The 19,868-nt window shown below is 40.7% G+C and overlaps 1 protein-coding gene across 3 annotated transcripts in view; it reads left to right on the top strand.

Moving 5' to 3' along the window:
* sbf2 (SET binding factor 2) overlaps positions 1–19,868 on the top strand; it is an 80,430-nt gene that overhangs the window by 44,933 nt on the left and 15,629 nt on the right. For all 3 annotated transcript variants that reach the window (XM_026320582.1, XM_026320581.1, XM_026320583.2), the window contains exons 17-28: positions 3,003–3,071; positions 9,612–9,782; positions 10,281–10,552; positions 11,575–11,747; positions 11,948–12,021; positions 15,430–15,625; positions 16,028–16,155; positions 16,877–17,052; positions 17,267–17,400; positions 17,506–17,707; positions 17,939–18,135; positions 18,512–18,652. In XM_026320582.1, the coding sequence (XP_026176367.1) occupies positions 3,003–3,071; positions 9,612–9,782; positions 10,281–10,552; positions 11,575–11,747; positions 11,948–12,021; positions 15,430–15,625; positions 16,028–16,155; positions 16,877–17,052; positions 17,267–17,400; positions 17,506–17,707; positions 17,939–18,135; positions 18,512–18,652 (1,933 nt within the window). The remainder of the gene's footprint in view (positions 1–3,002; positions 3,072–9,611; positions 9,783–10,280; positions 10,553–11,574; positions 11,748–11,947; positions 12,022–15,429; positions 15,626–16,027; positions 16,156–16,876; positions 17,053–17,266; positions 17,401–17,505; positions 17,708–17,938; positions 18,136–18,511; positions 18,653–19,868) is intronic.

Raw genomic sequence — 19,868 nt, 5'->3', positions numbered from 1 at the left:
CTCATTAAAATATTTGAGTTAATTGCACATTTATGTGTTTGTGTGTGTGCACACCGGTCAGCGCTCCAACTTATAGAAGTCACCACTGCACAAGCCATGTGGGGGGAATGAGCCCTGCTGTGTGTGGATGTATCCTGGCATCCCAACCATTTCCTGTCAAATAGGATTATGAGCCCTCTGTGCTCTGCTCTCTCATGGCTGAGGGTCTTATGATGGTCCTCAGAAACACACTTTGAATTGCAGTTTGCTGTGAGAGAGGGGATTAGGGCGGGAAGTGCATGGCAAGTGGCCACATTGGCATGGAGTCAATGAGTTCCGCATGATCCTGATCTTGACCGTCTGAAGTGGAACAGTGTGCAAGAACTCACGTTATACCCAGATGTTGCTGGAAAAGTATGAGACACTTAATCTGACTGTCCTGTCTGAATACCAGACTCCTGAATTTTTAGTTGAAGAACTAGAACAACCACCAACGGAGTCTGTACCCTCGCTGCCCTGTAATGTTTACTGGCTGCAATTTAATTACACTGACTATATCCTTGAATAGTGAATAGTTGACTTATTCAAAATATTACATTATTTGCATCATAAACTAATCTCTTGCTGTGAGAACATTGCCCCTGTGTGCCTTATTAGTCTTGATGGACTGCCTCACATAACATGGCCACTGGGTATTATTCCCATGTAGAGATGACTGTTTCTCTGTCCAACAGTTTGACCAGGTAAACATATACATTAATCAAATTTCATTGCTTTCACTGTGGAATCCGTGAAAGATTCAGGTCCACCACATGGGTTTTTCTTCTAATGTTTGATGAGTCAAACTGGAAATAAGAATGACATCCTCCAGTTTAAAGAGTTTTTCCGTATCTTCGTAACTCCTAAGTCTGCTTTAGGTGTCCTTTCATCCCAAAGAGCTACTGTAACATATTTTCCCCCTGTGGATCTTCACAGCACTACACCAGTCTGTCATAAATAATTTACCTTTCTATTCGTAAGGTCCTTGTGTGAGGCTGGTAGATTACAATCAGCTCTGCTTTATTTCTTTCACTTTTCATTCTGTCTAATCTTAGATACTCGACATGCAAAACTTTTGAACTGTCACATAACCTCTCTGTCTGCCTACAGGAGATTACGGCGGGGGTTATTTCTGATAATAACCATGGCTTCACTAACCCTGATAATGTCAACTTTATATGAGATATGAGCTGTTGAAGCAGCCTTTGAACAAAGCTTGCGATGTCTTGTTCTGAAAAATTACCACAGACTTATAAAGTGCTTCAATCCTCTGCCATCATTAGTTACTGCTCCAAAGTACTGATGACATTCATTGCTGAACTTTCCTATTTTTGCTAGAAGAATGCTGGTTTGTTAAATTGTCACATTTTTCTGCTTGTGCATTTCCACTTGTTGTTCTATTTCGACTGGGGTCCGTGAACTCCTGTGACCTACAGCCTTTTTAAAGGATGCTGGTAAACAATGCTTTGGTGCTGCTCCAAACTGGAACATTTTACCGCAGCCCAAATCACTGCAAAGAAAAACACTAGGGACCAGAAAAACAAAACAGAAACTATGCTGCTTGGTCGATGGGGGGCCAGGCTTTCATGTGTAGCTGTGGACCTTGTGTTTTGCATTTTCTCTCCTCTCTGCATTCTTGTGCTTTTTTTTTTTTTTTTTTTTTTTTTTTTTTTTTTTTTTTTTGAGGAATGACAGTAATAGAGGCCCCTATTGGTTTGAAGACCACTATCAGAAAGTGCAGCATTCTTCTCCCTATCTTGCTCATAAAAATTAAAGACGCTGATTGTATGTTGCATAGTTTCGGTAAACCAAGTCATTAACCGAAAGCTTCTGTGTCATTTTATGGCATTTTCACGTGATGTTAAAAGACACTTGTTTTTAAAAAAATGAAGATGTTTGTAGTCTACCCTTTTTCTTTTTTTTTTTTTAAATACGTATAAGGCTCCACCGTGGCACCAGGTCAGAATCTGTGCTGTTGTTTGTACACGGTCTTAAATAAAGCCTCCTCTGACCATTTCCATTTACAAAGTTCAACAAAAAAAATTCCAGCAAGGTTTCCCAGACATAAGTACCAATTTCCTCTGAATTAAGTCTTTAGAGTCCTTTTCTCTTATTCTCCTGTTCATATCTTTCTCTGATCTCTGTAAGAAAAGTTTAGTTTGGGCCCCTAAGCCCGTTGCTCCAAGCCTCTTAATGTGCTATTCATCTTAATACCATTCTCTTGAAAGCACTAGTAATCGCTGCCTCTTTGACCTGAAACAGTCCTAGAAACAAAGACTCTTTGGCTTGGTAAATGTCAAAGAGGTAATATTTTCAACTATTTCATAATTTAAAACAAAAACGTAATAAAAAGAGCATTAGATTTGCTTGATAACATGGACACAGCATTTTATGTGCAGAATGATTGAATTATACATGACATCTTGTGATTTTCCTGTGAGATTTGTATGGCAATCTTGTTCAGGAATGCGATACATAAATTTACCAATGAGTCGAAGACTGTAACGTTCGGACAGTTTTGTCAGGACATACATTATGTCAGGTAATTGAAAGCATATGTCCTAATAGTCAAGGAGAGTTAGTAGTTTTGGCAAACCCTGTTTTTGAGCATCACCCTGACAGTGACTTTGGTTTTGCTGAAGATTCCTTGCCCCCCCCCCCAGTGTTTGCCCTCTCACACTTATGCATTGCTAATTTACACAAGTCATTGCGTCAGTCATGTAGACACAAGTTTCTTCTTAAAAAAATTCTTTCCAAATAGATTCAGTATTCAGTGCATAAAATGGTTCCGCTTTAAGTTACCAAATGTGATAAAAATGTCTCAGCACAGTTTCTCTCTGGCCCTTTACTGTGACCTCTGTTGGAAATTTCTGTTGCTTGTTTTGGGTCTGCCTTAGTGTAAAAAGTGTTTGCAGAGCTGAGTAAATGTCTCCTGCTGTGTCCTGTCCTGATCCAGCTTCTCTCCTATTGTTTTCCCCCCGCAGGACTGCTCCAGCTCCGAGGAGTACACGGTGGCTGCTGCCATTCTGCCTCTGTCAACAGCCTTTTACCGGGTAAGGAAATTTCATGAAAAGAAGGATGTATGTGAGTTCAACTTAATGCTTCTGTTCTGCTTATTTTCTTTAATAACTAAATATACTGTCACTATGCAGCATCTAAAGAATCACTCCAGCGTGAAGTCAAAAATATACGTTTTTCATATTTCAGTTTCATGCACTAAGTTGGAGGTCAATACATTTTTTGAGCTGCTCCAGCCATTGACAAATTAGGTTCAATTTTAAGTCTTTCTGATTACGCATTAACAGTGTAGTGTTGTACATTGTGTTAACAATTAATGTAGACTGTTATAATACATTGTGTAGGCCAATATGTCCGCTGATATTAGCTTATTGGAGTCATTTAGATACTATCTCTCCCTTATATGCTGTAGTTTGTCAACTAATTTGACTTTTCAAGTATAAATATCCAATAAAGTACATGCCATGTTCATAAGTCTTTAAAAAAAAAAAAAACTAGGTAGCAAGAAAAAAACTTGCACATTACAGAAAGATAACTTGCCTGGTGCAGTAGTGCATATTGTGCAGTTTCTGCTTATTTTGTCTTTAAGAAACAGATTTAAGTTATTTTTTGTAAATGTTACGTGTCCATGTAAAGAAAAGGAATCCCAGCTCAATATATTACTATCAGATTTATGCAAAAGCCACTATCACTTCCCCACTTCATGGGCATCTATTGCAACCTTTAACCTTTGCTGATCCTTAAGCATTTACATGCATAGGGCAGCATGATAAAGTATCCACAGGGAAATGCAAAGAAAGAGCTTGTGGATAGCTGCCATGCTGACCATAAGTATGTCCCCCAGCTTGCTTGTTGCTATGGTGATAGACACAACTGTCCACACTGGGTACCAGTGGCATCCTGATGGGCTGGACTGGGACCTCTACCACCACATGGCTCACTCAGTTCTCATGCCCCAGGCTGATGTAACCTCTTAGATAAACCGTATGCGTTGTTTTTCTTGTTTCTCTTCAGGACCACCAAGACTGAAACTGTATTAATTATCTCAGTGTTTTTTGTTTTTTTTGCTTGTGCATGCTTGTTACACCATGTAACAATTATATACCACAACAGAGCATTTTCTGTTTTATAAGAATATCCATCTATCATAAGTTATTACACAATGGACTAATTTACATATTTTTCAGCTTAAAAATTATAAATGGTTTCTTTTCTGGCACTGACAACTAATTACATGAAATGATATTTTGAAAAGTCAACACATTTCTTTGTTTAGTTACAGATGATTAGAACTGATGACAAGATGGACTCTTGTGTTACCCAAAGGGTAAAGTAAAGGGAGGTCATGAAGGGACCCTGCTAAAATTATTAATCTCTGGTGTAGTGGTGCAAAGATCATGCACTGGGAATGTGAGAAAGACAAAGCTTTCTAGTGTGCATTCCAGCAGCTGTAATTGAGTGTGGATTTAGAGGCATGCGTGACATTTTACATCTGAGCTATTATACCTCATTTCATGTTTTGGGATTTGTTTAACTTTTCTTCAAAAGACCAATATCTACCGTGACACTGCATATACAGTATACCCCCACCCCCACCACCCCACCATCTTCAGCCTTTAATATAACTTGAAATTTGCAACAACTTCTGTGAGGTCAACTAGCACTGGTCTTGAAACAGTTGCTTATACTATATATTACAGAAGCAATCATCAGCCATCCCTTAAGTCTGACCAGACATGACAACAAAAGCTATTGAAAAGAATGTGAACCCCTGAAGAAATCAGTATGACATTGTTTAGTCTGCTTGTTGTATACTCTTGTGTGTATCTGCACTTACAATACAGTAGTCTGTGGTGAGCCATGTGGTCGGGGTTTTTTTCATGCTGCAATTCTTTCTTAGTCTCCATTAAGCAACATGAGAAAGCCTTTGTTTAATCTAATCTCATATAGCTGGCTTAATATCGGATTTACTTCATTAGACTTGTATGTATATAATCTCCTAATACTGTGTGGGAGCCCCACTGCAGATCTGATTGTTCGGTTGTTTAAGAGAAGTCTCTGCTACTTTTATATAGCACTAAGAAACAAATTGAAAGTTTTTCTAGGGAAAACAGGTTGTTTGTTCTGTGAATCAAATTATTAACCCTCTCAAAACCGTTTTCTGCACTGACCCACTTAGAATAACTACATATAAACATTAACATTCATTTATTGAAGATAAAAATTTTTTTTCTTTTTTTTTGATAAGAAACACATGATGTTGTTTTGTTTATTTGTTATCATGTGTTTTTTTTGACTGCCATTACATACCAAACATCAGATTAAAAAAATTGCCCTGCACATTAAAGTTCAGAAGCCAGACATTGGTCAAGTTTCTGTTTGGTATTCTTGGCCAAACTTTGGCAAACTTAAGATGTGTTCATATAACAGTCGTACTGTCCCCATGGCCCTTAAGTCTCCAGGTCGGAGAACGTGGGAAGCTCCCTTGTCTGCTCCCAGAGTCTGCTGGATAGAGACGGTGCTTACTTTCATCACTGGCCTATGATATTATTGACCCAGGCCAATCCTTCTTGAATGTTTTACTAAAACCAAAGCACTTATGGAACAGTGTTTGATAGATACTGTATGTGTTCACAGAAGTACTGATTTGCATCTGGCTTAAATTGTGCATGGATGGTCATTATGTAGGTAAAGATTATCTAAACACCACACAACCTTTGTATACTGGCCCTTTGTTAGAGGTGAGGTTTTACATTATGTTGTGATTGTGTGATGTTGTGATTCTCTATGTGAGGACAGATCCTCTGGCATTCATTATGTGATGAGAGGTGGGTTTATCACAAGGTGAACAGGTGATCTGTTGTTATTCTGCCCTTTGCCGTGGTCGTGATATTTCTTGTTACATTTGAATGTGTCACGAGAGCAAAGGCCTCTGCCTGTTGAAAACACAGCAGCAAGTGGAAAAACCCAAACACAACTCTGGATGACTTACACAACAAGAACACTTACGTGTTAGCATTCTTTCAAACATATTTTATGCTTGGGGGCAATTTGGCAGCTCACTCTGTGAAAGTGCTCTCCACCACGTCCTCATGAGGAAAATGGCATACTGGGTGACCTTTGTAGATCTCAAAACTGTACAGCTCTCTACTTACTGTATCTATGTTCATGTAGTTTTGGAACATTTATGTTGCTTTGGATATCGTGTTTTCTGACAGTTTAGGCCTGTGGATGGCATGAAGAGGCGGTTTTAGTCTGACTTTGAGCACATTATCCCTGTACATGATGGAACACTGGGAATCCATTGTCTGTGTGAAAGGTTTTACATGCATTCATTCAGGATGCAACTGGCTTTTTTACTGACTAATGTAAAATTGTAGTCTGGAGATAAATTGTGTAAAGGTCAGGCGCAAATTCCCAGAAAGGACTTCTCCAGAAATAATATCTACACTTCAGGAATGCTATAAATTTGTTCAAAACATTGCTGCTCCAAGGCTGGTGACAGATCAGATGCAGCAGTAGTCACCCAGTGTCCGTGTGCAAGTATACACTCCCTTCAGTGAAAACATGCACCGTCTCATAAAGACGCAGTTGACATGGGTGATGCTATATGACTGTGCTGCTCATGTTTGGAGGGTGCAGTTAATTATACTCTGAGCCTTGGGATCATCACCCAAAGATCAAAACAAGACCACAAATCTTCATAGTCTCAATCCTCTGACCTGTGCACAGCATTTTCTCCTTCTCTCTCCCCTTGTGGTTTTTCTGCTTGTTTTTCACCCTTTATCCCTCAGCTCCGCATTCCTCCTCTTCACTAGTCCCACGGCTACATTGGTCTGATAGTTGTATACTCCCTCCTTCCCCTTCATCTTCATTTGCTCCTTTTTCTTTCTCCTCCCTTTCCTCTCATTTCTTTTCTCCTTCCTTGTCCTCCTCCTTGCCCATCTGTCTTGTGGATGTCTCCATAAGCTCTATGTATTATCATATTAAGAAAAGCTGACCCTGGTCACCATGACCTGCACATATCTGATAAGTCAAAAAAGCAGTCAAGCTTGTATAGACAGCAAAAACAAATCACACAGACCCCCTACACCCACACAACATCTGCTGCGAGACATGTAACACGCTCGTGTGACAGAAAGGTATTACAGTACTATCTGAAAGGCTGCACTGCTTATCGTATTTGTCACTCTCCACTTATGGCCACATTATTTCCTCTTTTCAAAGCATTTCTAGCTACACTACGTTTGCCCTTGTCATTTTGTACTGCATTTTTCTGCCCTAAGTCCTGTTGTCAGTTTAAGGCTGTATGCTTTGTTGCTCTGATGATAGCAGAGTTAGTGTAGTCTTTATTTCCAGAGTGGCACGGTGATGCGGTGGTTAGTGCTGTTGGGGTTCATGTCCTACTCAATCCGAGGCCTTGCTATGTGGAGTTTGCATGTTCTCCTCATGTCTGTGCATTTGTCTGCCTCTGTGGGCCTCTCTGTCTGTCTAGGCTGTACCCCATCTCTCATCCAGTGTAGAATTGCAAAACACAGTTCCCCCCCCATGACGCTGGATAGCAGGAATATGTGGTAGATAATGGATGGGTGGATGGATGGACATCTATTTCTAGAGCGAAAAGCTACTCTAAATAAAGCTCCCATTAATGTCATCCTAATGTTGCTTTATAATCTACCTGAGCCTGTACTTTGACACTCTGCTTAGAGGTGGATTTATAGTTTAGACCTGAGGTGTTTTTTTTAGGATGGACTGACTGAGCAAAGCTTGCAGGAGGGGCCGAGTAGTTTCAGCTGGATAGATTAATGACATTTTTCTTCTCTTAAATGCTCGCATCAATCTCTTGGTAACTCTAAAATCACAATAATCATAACAGCCTCAAAATAAAGTATCAGTCAGTAGTAGGCAGTGCTAGCCAACATTTAACTGTAGTGGGTGTTTGTTTTAAGCCTCATAAAATCAGACCAAAGTGTCAGTTTGTTGAAGCAATTGTGAAAGGTTTAAATCAAATCTAATCTCAGGCTATTGTAAAATGATTTAGAAGAAATACATTTTGGTTGGTAAATTGAAGAAAACTGATCACCCTTTGTGTTTGTACCTTAAAATGCCCCCATTGTTTCTCGTTCTTTTCCTTAAATGAGATCTTTGTATCCGTTTGGCCTCTGTCATCAGCCAGCAGGATATCCAAGGCTCTTGAAAACTCCTGAAGATCTGCTGATCTCAGCGGTATAAGATTCCTGAAAAAGTGGTTTCATTTTTGTAATCTAATAGTAGAAGAAGAGCAGCAGGAGACACTGCTTCAGCAGTTGTGTAATAACATGTTGGAGCATATTTCATTTTTTTTTTTTTTTTTTTTTTTTTCAAGATGTTTTCCCCACATGTTCATCTGTTAGGTACATTTTCATTAATATCATTAGACACTTGAACAGTTCTGCGCCGTAATCGTATGAATCAGTTCTATCGTAAATGAGAAAAACAAAATATATCTGAACCATAAGGAAGAATGTTGGCTGTATCAACTCGTGTGAACCGGAAAGAAGACACAGCTACAATAAGACCTTCATGTTAACAGTGCTTTGTGTTGGTGTGTGGGCATTCACTCCCCGCTCTCCATCTCAGCTCCTCTCTCTCTGGGCCTCCAGCCCATCACACTGGGAAAGAGCTGTTTTGCTTGTCTGCTGTAATTACAGTAACCCCTCCTGTTCTCGTCCTTCAAAGGCAAACTATGAAGTGATAATGGAAACCACTGTATTGTGTCAGGCTCAGGGGAGAGAAATCAGAAGCTAATCAAATAACAGGCTGGAGCCTTACACGTGGCTGTGAGATTTCTAGCGGGCAGATGGACAGTTGGTCAGTGTTGGTTTGTGGCCAGTCATTTATTGGCACACAACAGGCCGGGCGTCTCTTGATGCAAATACCAAAAGGGAAATAAGCCTACATGATCTCCTTAACAGGCCAGTTTATTTTAGTAATTTTTTTATTTAGTTTTTTAGCTTTTGAATATTTTTTAGTGAAAAGATCTTTTCCCACACTGTCTATATCATTTTGTATCATTAAACTACATTATATCACAGCGGACCCATGTTTTTCATGGCTATGTCTTAAAATGGAAATATTCTAGATGTTTTTTTAATCATTGTATACACAAAAATACAACTGAGGCTAGTATCCTAGGACCCTTCAGGATTTCCTGTTAGTCTGTGTACTCACTGGGTAGAAATGGTTCTGTGTGTTCATTAATATTTTCTGGCTTTTTAGACTGTTCATGTAGAAAATACATTTATTTTATTTTAATGTCATGAAAGAAAATTTCCACTCTAATCGAAATCAAAGCTGTAAGCAGCAACATTGTCACTGCTGCAGTGAACATCTGGTTTCAGGTATCCTCTGATGTTATGGGGTGATGATTAAATTATCTGAGTAGCATGGATGCAAATCTTTTTTATCAAATTCTCATTTACTGTAAATGCTCGATAAAAGCAGATTTAAAATGCTGCATTTGTCATCATTGTGGACAATGACATAGTCAACTTCTTAATGTTGCTGTTCATTATCCTGCATTTTTTGCCTTGCAGAAACTGGCTGCTGGAGTGAACCAATTTGCCTACACCTGCATTCAAGACCATCCCATCTGGACCAACCAGCAGTTCTGGGAAGCAACTTTCTACAGCGAGGTCCAGAGCCAGATCCGAGCCCTTTACCTTAACACCCTAGAGGAAAAAGGGTTCATCACTGCCAGACTAAAGGTAAGAGAGGTGATTGTATGAGCAGATCATCTTAACCTCACTGCTTTTAACTCATATTAGAGGTGAAAAGGTTGAATGAGCAGATATGGCAAAATTCCCTATTTGTTGCTTTTAATTGTGTCAATTATCCAACATAAAATTAAACTGAATATTTCTGATTTTGGGTAACCCAAAAGATTTAAACACATTATCTTGGTTTTCAGCCTGAGGACTGAAAACCACTCCAATGGTTTTTAAGATCATTTTTGGCAGAGTCACAAGATAATTAATGGAATGAAATGAGCATATTTTCCTCTTGACGTCTTATGATTTCATTATTATTTTGTATGTGCTCATAAAATACAGAATCACATAAAAATCTTCTCTGCTTGATTTCTTGCCACTCTGCAAGTCAACATTTTGTGGCAAACATTAACACTAGACATCACTGCATTTTCAGGGTCAGAGACCTAAAAGAACATTTTGTGAAACTCTAGTCGTTTCCTATGACTTCTCTAGGATGTGTGCCCTGTGCCTGCGGTGGGCAGAGATGAACAGCAGACTGCCATGGACCTGGCAGCAGAGCAGCTGCGTTTGTGGCCCAGCCTGAGCAAGGAGAAGCAGCAGGAGCTGGTGAAGAACGAGGAAAGCACTGTGTTCAGCCAGGCCATCCACTATGCCAGCCTCATGGTTTACCTGCTGGTACCTTTGGACACCAGTAAGAATAAGTTGTTGCGGAACACCCCTGCTGCTGACTGGGAGAGCGGCAGTAACAGCATCGTCACGAACAGGTCAGGAGGGTGATAGCACACCATAGTTCACTATCGGAGAAAAGATGTCATTAACTTTGGTTCAACATCTTTCACATGTGTTTACCATGCACCACACTCTAACATAGACTCGAACATATTTTTGGTTTGTTCATTATTAGTAAGGTAGAACAATCAGTCTTATCTAGGGGAAACCTCAAGGTAAGGTTTCATAATTGGGAATATATGTACCAGTAAGGTACGGTGATGATAACTACGTGGGTGGATGTGGTTTAATTCAGTCTACATGATACCTTCCTGTTTAGCCAAATGGAACACAGCTCCTTGTCCATTTCCAGCCCACATCCATCCTGTGAGCTCACATTGCTACTGCACAGAATAGACTGACACTCATTTACTTGTGCTGGGAAGGTTAAAATCCTGAGGGTGTCTTAAGGGGGCTACAATGTACTTACCCAAACCAAACAAAATAGCACTGGTAGTAATTTTGTGTGCTATGCGCTGTAGAGTAAAACATTTTCCAGAGAAATCTTGTTCAATATTTCAGGCTTTGTTACCCCATAGCCAGCCAGAATTAATATTAGTTATGTACAGTATTTGGCTCTTATTAAATATGTTGTCTTAAATTTCACATTTTTTCCAAGAGCACAGTGTTATTTTATTTTTGTTTCTATTTCTAACGGGATGACAGAACAGCTGCAGCCAAGAATTTGTTTGTGTGGATATTTTCTCTTTTCTTCTTCATTTCTACCCCAGACTTGTTTGTTTTTCACAGAGGACATTTGGATCTCATCACTCCCTGTTTGTGCATCCAAAGAGAAGGTTGCATCACCATCTCATGTGAAACACTCTCTTGGCTAATACAGCTTAAGTGATTGATCAAGGCATCAACACTTGGCTCACGCCATGGTGCAAATCACTCTCACTGCTCTTTGTCATACTGCATCTTCAGAGACATTTGTGCCAACACACAACTCTCAGATATCAGATAAGGTCTCCCCCTGCACACGGTGGCTTGACCTTTCTTTGTTTGTGTTGTACAGCATTGCCGGCAGCGTGGCAGAGAGCTTCGACACAGAAAGTGGGTTTGAGGACTCAGAGAACAGCGACGTGGCCAACTCTATCGTCAGGTTCGTTGCCCGCTTCATTGACAAGGTGTGCACAGAGAGTGGAGTAACCCAAGAACACATCAAGAGTCTGCACAGTATGATCCCAGGTAGAGCACAGTCCTCATTCCTTCAGCTTGTACAGAACAACCCTGGGTGCATGTATTCTTAGCTTAGACCAGCAACAGAGGCCTTTGAGCTGAATAGTTCCTATGAATGCATACTCGGATTGTAAGAACACATTCACATGTTGGTACAGTAAAACTTGTGTGTGTGCATATGGTAACTGACCCCAACTTCTGACCCACAGGCATCGTAGCTATGCAGATGGAGGCTCTTGAGGCAGTTCACAGGGAGAGCAGGAGATTACCGCCCATTCAAAAGGTGAGTATTACTCTACGCTGAGCTACTGGGATTTCAGTTATTCTATATATGTATTGTACATATGTACAGTATGTATACAATTAAATCTAGACATGCTCATAAATATTTTATCATTGAAGCGTTTACTGTCAAAGTGAATGCATGTCTCCAGTATTTTGCAACCACCATCACATTTTCATTTCATATTTTTACCAGTTGTTGTGCTTATGTCTGCTAGGTCTTAGTAATTCCTCTCTCACAGTCATAAACAAATACACATCATGGCAGTACTGCCCTGGGAGCAACCTGGAGACCATGGTGAACAGTCTGTCTGCTGCATTTTGTAGCTAATTTCTCACACATTTATGTGTTGGACAAAGCTTTAATCCTGGACTGCTAGCTTTGAGCAGCATGCCAAAAAATACTAAACAGTGTGTAAACAACACTGACAGGTTGGAACAGTAGTAATATAGGTAGCAAAAACACCAAGAGGAAAACCAGTGAATGCAGTTAAGAAGCTGGGCAATAATGAGGTGCAGAGGGACTCTCTTCTTAGTCTCACTGTCCATTCAAGGACGGATTCAGGAAACTCTTATTATCTCCTGGCCAGACTTCAGCTCCCCCAGAGTTGGGCTATGGGAAATGTTGTGAATGAGCTCATGTCCCTCTTTTATATTTGTGACAGTGGAATCAGTGAGTGTTTCGCTGTGGATGCCAGAAAGAGCTGTGTCAATGCACAAGGCAGACTGGTCTGTTATTCTTACTTATATTTCACACAAGACCAGAGAGGACCCCAGTGGTGCTTATGACTGTATGAGGCACATGTGTCACACTACGTTTCCTATTCTTCTTTATTTAGAAAAGCCACTAACTTCTATGAAAGTGGGTTTAAACTGAAACCCATTCTAGACCCGCACAGGATATGAAAAATGCTGAAAGAGATATTACATATTTTCTTTTGAAATTCAGCAGCTCATTATGTTTGCTGTTAACAGTGTAAAACCAAGAACTATTACTAAACTTCTGTTTTCTTTTAGTTAAACACAGTTTTAAGTATATCTGCAAAAATATTGGGTGAAATGCATTATTGTTGTCTCTAGCATTTTGCTGTTTCACTGTAACTCCGACCCACAGAAGAGGAATTGAGGAAGTGGTTAGTTTAATTAGAATGATTCTGCAAAGGCATCATGACAGACCATATGTTTAAAACAAAAAAAGTTTTACTTGAAACAGTTCAAGAGTTTTGCTTAGAGGGTTTAAATGTTAAATTGGTCTCTACAGAGTATGAACTTGTTTTTGTTGGCAAGGCGTTATTTCAGAATTTATGCTTAGTGTGTTTGCAAGATGTGTGTGTGTTTTTTGTTTTTTTATTATATTTTTTTTTTATGATGACGTGCATGTGAAGATTAAATTTCTCCAGCAAGGTCATCTGGCACACTGATTTGACATCACAATGATAAATGAACGGCCTGGCTTTTTAAAATCTGATTCACTGACGCAAAGGTTTTTGCTATGTCCCTAACTGTCAGTGAAGTATGTCTAGGTTTAAGCTCAGATGTGTTCATAGCATGGCTGGCAACGTTAACGCGTGCGAGTAATCGTTTCATAAGGTTTGACCCCAACTACTTGCCGTCATCGCAGCGCGGATGGATATCTATCATTGTGTGATAAGGGTAAGTTAGAGTGAACGCTAACTTAATGGCAGAAGATATGACGCCTGGTCTGCTGAACGTCAAGTCCCGTTATAAAAAAGCTTCCAAATGGAAGTTGGGATAAAACCAAAGTTTTGTGCACTTATTGTAGTGGTGAACTGTCCTTTTACCGAAGCACGACAAGTATGAAGTACCATCTCCGGGGCCAAACACATTTTTACAGGTGTTAGCAAAGATGCTGAGTGCTGAGACAGCGTCAACAAGCAGTGCTCGTCAAAGAGATAAAAACCGAAGAAAGGCATTTTGCCGAAGTATGCCGAAGTTTCTCAGTGTTGCAAATGAGTGGGAGATAACAAAGTCACCAACGTTACTATGGGAACAGACGGTGCTCCCAATATGATTGATGCTGCTGCAAGGAGTTTACCACTCGACCTTATTCCTTGTATGGCGCACGTTCTACAAAGAGTAATCGCCGTGGCTATTCAAGACAGTGGAGGCTCTTGTGCAGGAGGCACCGACGCGCTGGAAATGGACTCTTGAAATGAAAAGGCAGCTTCAACACAATAAAGATCCACTGAACGCGGCGCTGGCAGAGCAGAGGCATAAGTCAGCCATGCTAACCTCAGCTGATTATGACAGGCAAAGCTGGAAACGTTGCTGGAACCCTGCAGGTAATGTAATTTTTTTTCTCTTAAATTTTAATAATAAAATCACGTAATTTATAAGTCACCCAGACATTATTTAAGGCCTATACCCTAAATAGGTGCCATCTGAATCTAAACTGTAGTCATTTAGTCAATTGTGTGTCTGTACTGTAGGTACATCACTGAGCTCCTAAGTGGTGAAAAGTATGTATCCTCCTCCATGGTGCTACCTGCGCTGTGCCATCTCCTACATACAATGGAGGTCTCTGATGTTGACCCTGCCTACACAGTTTCAAGGCTGTATTCACAAAGAACCTCAACAGGCAAAAGGAGAGCTCAAGCCTGAGGTGGTTAAACTTAGCAACAGCTCTAGATCCCAGGTACAAGGACCTAAGGTGCTTGCCCGAAGCAGAGAGGGGAGAGGTGCGGCAAAAGCCGAGTATGACGCTGAAGGATGAAGAACCTGATCCACAGACCTCTGGAGAAGAAGTAGAGCCAGAGCCACCAAAGAAGAAGATGGCCCTCCTAGTGATGGAATCAGAGTCAGTCCGATGATGAGGCAATGTCCACAGATAAATGTCTAGAGAGGTACAAGGCAGAGCCCTGTGTCCGCATAGACACGCGTCCACTACAGTGGTGGTCAGCACATTGAGGTGCCAATGGTAAGCTGGCACATATTGCAAAAAGGTATTTGGCAACACCTGCCTCACGAATGCCATGTGAGAGACTGTTTTCTTTGGCAGGCCACATCGTGCAGAAGAAGAGGTCGGCTGTGTCATCTGAAAATGTCAATAAGCTGGTCTGTCTGAGCAACTGGCTGAAAGAAGAGTAGACTGTATGATTGGTTGGCAGGGGGAATGTTGCACAGATGCACACTGTCGAGACCTTCATTTTGTCTCTACAGACATTTCATTTCTAAAATAGGATTATAATAGAAATGTTAATTGTTGAGACAATAAAACTGGAGGATCTGTTTCCTTAAACTAGTTTGTCATGCATTTATTTGTTTCAACACATTTACAGGTAAATCCTAGTATGTTAAATTGGTGATTAATTGTGATTACTCGCAGTCCATGACTACAGTACAGGAACAGTTTGTTTGTGCCTGTGTATAATGTGTTATGTTTTTTCAGCCTAAGATTCTGCGTCCAGCACTGCTTCCTGGGGAGGAGTTTGTATCAGAGGGGTTGCGGGTGCTTTTGGACCCTGACGGCAGGGAAGAAGCCACCGGTGGCCTCTTGGGGGGCCCACACATCTTGCCAGCAGAGGGAGCCCTCTTTCTCACAACATACCGCATCATCTTCAAAGGCATCCCCCATGACCCATTGAGTAAATAACCATTACCTTCTTTTAAGTCTCTGAGAAAATAACTTTTTAGATTTGCCAGTTATTTTCAGTGTTCATGTTATAACTATGCTTTTTTTAAACATCAAATGATGATTTATTGTCTCTGACATATTTTCGTGGGCATCGGGGCACTTGGAGTTGTTACCTTATGACATAACAGACAGGAGCCAGAAATAAAAATGTTAACTAGTAGTACAGGCCTATATATTTTCTTCTCAAATCCTGACCATAAACTGAAACATCCTTGGTTCACGTCAGGCCTGGTAATGGCACAGAAAGCCAAAAAAGAATTAATACCATGTAATTAGTGAGTGTGGTGTGTCAGTAAGATGCTGCAGCAGTCATGTCAGTAATGTGATGGTGGTTTTGTTGTTTGTTGTCCAGTGGGGGAGCAGGCAGTGATCAGGGCTTTCCCAGTGTCCACGCTGACCAAAGAGAAGAAGATCAGCATCCAAAACCAGCTGCAGCAGAACATGCAGGAAGGCCTGCAGCTCCGCTCTGCATCATTTCAGGTCAACACTGAAACACTACACTGTTCAGTATGAACACTGGTTACCAGAGATGTCAAACAGATGGGTGGACACAGTGCAGTGTTATGTGACCTCCTGAGATTTTAGGTGACACTGAGGTGCAGTAGAAATCTAAAAAGTTAATCTTTTTTGTTGCTGCATTGACTGGTACAAACTGCACAAGCTAACGTAAAACAGTCAGACTTAAAAATGATAAACATTCCGTGTGAAACATCTTTTGTGTTTCACAATACGAGCTTGATTCTTAGAATCAGAGAAAAGCAGATTTTTCCCAGGCATATATTTTTAGTCTTTTATATCTAATGTTGTAAAACTTTTTATGGTTCATTCCTATCTGTTTACTATTATGAATTGTGAAAGTGGCCATGTTCATGGAGTGTATGTCACTTGGCCGGGTTGGACTTCACTTTAGTTTCGTTGTGCTTTTATGCTCACTGGAATGTGTGGGTGTGTGTTGTGGAGACTGTGTGTGTGCTGTTTTACTAATCTTGTGTTAGATGTGGAAATTGCAGATCTGCACACTTTAGGAAATGTTTGGATGAGAAGTCTTAGCAGTGATAAACAGACAGCTTTGATCCATGATATGCTCTGCGATTCAAAGATGGCTTAAACACATGTTGTGCGGGTTGGACACAGATAGAATCCAGAGTAAATATTGTTGCTCGTGTCATTAAATAATCCATTTGTCTTATGTCTCTTATAGTTGATAAAAGTGGCTTTTGATGAGGAGGTGAGCTCAGAGATGGTTGAGATCTTTAGGAAGCACCTCCAGAGGATCCGCTACCCTCAATCCATCTTTAGCTACTTTGCATTTGCTGCAGGACAAACTACACCACAGCTAATCCTTCCAAAGCAAAAAGAGAGGAACACTGGCTTCAGGTTTGTGGTGCAGCTATACAGCAGTATGCTCTGGAATAAACATCCCAAATGTCCGTGAATACTGATTTTATGTGCAAATCATATTGTTGCCATCTGAAATATTAGTTTAAAGTTACTTTTTTTCCACTGGAAATATTCAAAATGTCTCCGATTTTGATGCTGTAAACCGCTCTGACTAAATCAGTAAATTCTGCCTGCTCTGTTCTTTGGACAGAACACTGTCCAAAACTATTGTCAAGGGAGCAAAGAGGGCTGGAAAGATCACCATGGGTCGTGGTAGCCAGAGCACACTGAAGAAGAACGACAGAGGCAGCAGAATGACCTGGCATGAAGATGATGACATTTCAGGTGAGGGAAATGACACATAATTTACATGTGATGGTGTGGAGGGAGAAAAACATTTCCAGCAAAATGTAAAAGATTTCACAATTCAGCTTTGCAATTGTGTTTCAGTATCAGATGATGGAGAGCCACCACCCAGCAGCACCTTGCGAGCGTCAGAAAAGTCCACCATGGAGCAGCTGGTGGAGCAGTCCTGTTTCCGTGACTACCAGCGTCTGGGTTTGGGCACCATCACCGCCAGCTCGTCTCGCTCCAAATCAGGCGACCAGTTCAGGATCACAGCTGTGAACAGACTCTACTCCCTCTGCCGCAGGTACGCAGCTTCACAGGCTGGATACCTGCTGCTAGTTAAAGAGTTTTAGTTACAGCAGTGTGGCTTCAACAGTATCATAATCCCATTCAGAACAGAATGAATTCTGCAGGAGGGCATGTATTCAGCTGCATTTATATGTTTTGCTATAAGTGTATGGGTATTGCTTTGCAGTAACCTATTAAAGGTAGGCATTCTTTTTCCTAAAACCTGTGTTCGGTGTCTCTCTGTCAGTTACCCAGGGCTGCTGGTGGTTCCTCAAGCAGTACAGGACAGCAGTTTACACAAAGTGGCCCGCTGCTACAGACACAACCGTCTGCCTGTTGTGTGCTGGAAACATCCCCGCACCAAAGCTGTCCTGCTCCGCTCAGGCGGCTTCCATGGCAAGAGTGTGGTCGGATTGTTCAAGTCACAGAACCCATCCTCTACAGGTGCGCATACACAACAGCTTTTGAGTTTTTGTTTCATAGACTGAGCGAGAGGCACAGCTATTCTCTCTGCATTTTAATGTTTTTAAATGCATACCGAGTTTGGATAGAATTGACCTTTAGGGAACTGGCAAATATGAATCGCAAATGCTGGCCAAAGTGATATTCAACCAACATTCACTATTCAGAGGAACTATGTACTGTAACTAATGGATGGTAAAGTGAGTTTGAGCAGAACTGAGCTTATCTGCTTATCTTTGAAAGAAATTAAAGTCATGTTATTTTCTCTTAACACATTGTATCCATGCTCTGTCATTTGTAAAGTTCTTAAGTAGTGGTATGTTTTTTCCTGTCTAATTGAAATGTTTTCTGCTTTCAGCACCAGCCTCATCCTCAGATTCATCAAGTAGTCTTGAACAGGAGAAGTACCTCCAAGCCATCCTCGACTCCATCCCTGTCTACTTCAAAATGAACGGAAACAACACTCTGTCCAACCGCTCTCTCATAGGCCTCTCACCAGGTACAGATAATGTTCAGGTTCTGTTTTCGGTTGTCTGGTGATTAAATACCACAGTTCTCTCTGCTACTTAAATTTGAGTTTGATTTTGATCCCCCTCTGGGACTATTTGGATTTTGACTAGAGACTTTGTATTTCTGAAAACACAATTCATGTACTGTTTAAGTTGTTTTGATCACTGATAAGACATTTTGATTGTTTTTAAGGAGAAGCACAGATGTGAGTAAAATGATGGCTATCTTCCATTTAAGTGTCCCACAAAGCCATATCAGTGGGCCTGAAACTGGAACACCTAAAAGGCTTCCAGCCATCAACGTTATAAATTAAACTTCTGTTTGACAAGTCAAATGGTTGGCCGTGGGAAAGGTCTGTTAAACCAGTGTACATGATTTTTTTTTTTTTTTTTTTGCCCTGAGGTGAGCCACTGAGAGCGCACATGCCTGCTGTGTTCACCAGGATTGACTGGTCCCAGCCCAACCCTGACCTCATACTTACTGAAGCTTCCTGGTTTACTAGTTCACAACATGCAAATGTCTAATAAATTCAACTTACTTCAAAGTTGTGAAGAAGAAAACATGAGGGGATATCCACATTGGATAATTCCAACATACTTAATGCTAATTTGGCTCATTGAATAGGCCACCTTCATATCATATGGGAAACAATTAAAGAGTTGACAAATTATTAATGTTCATAATAAATATTGGTAATTATAACAACCAGTATATGAAGTGACCCCACCATACCTGTTGAACAGGTCAAGTGTGAAGGGAGTCAGTAAGCAGTTCCTCAGTGATCCTCAGGTTAAGCATTAGGTCCCTCAAAGCTACATCACCCCATTCCTGTGCATTTACCTGAGCTTTGTAAAGGCCTTGGCTTTGCTGTGGGAAAAAAACCTTAATCTGCTTTCAAGTGACAAAAGGCCATGTAGAGTTCATTTCTTCCGATAAAGCGAAAAACTGCACTCTTGCAATCTTCTGAATTATTTTTGTTCACTCCAGGTCTGCCATTAGACAATCATCCTCTTCCTTTTTCTGTTTTGTCTGGTCAGTGGTTGTTTTTCAGCATTTTATCTTTATGCTTGTGTGTGTGAGTGTGTCTTTGTCTGTCTGTCTCTCTCTGTTTGTGTTTGTGTTTCTGTGTATGTGTGCACAAGGTTATTACTCACGCTGTGGGGAAATCTAACCACTTACTTGTGGGGACATGGCTTTCCTCATGT

Source organism: Mastacembelus armatus, chromosome 3, assembly GCF_900324485.2.
Source record: "Mastacembelus armatus chromosome 3, fMasArm1.2, whole genome shotgun sequence".
NCBI classification, from domain to species: Eukaryota; Metazoa; Chordata; class Actinopteri; order Synbranchiformes; family Mastacembelidae; genus Mastacembelus; species Mastacembelus armatus.
Note: the sequence above shows the minus strand (reverse complement) of the source record. Positions and strands in the feature narration are given on the sequence as shown.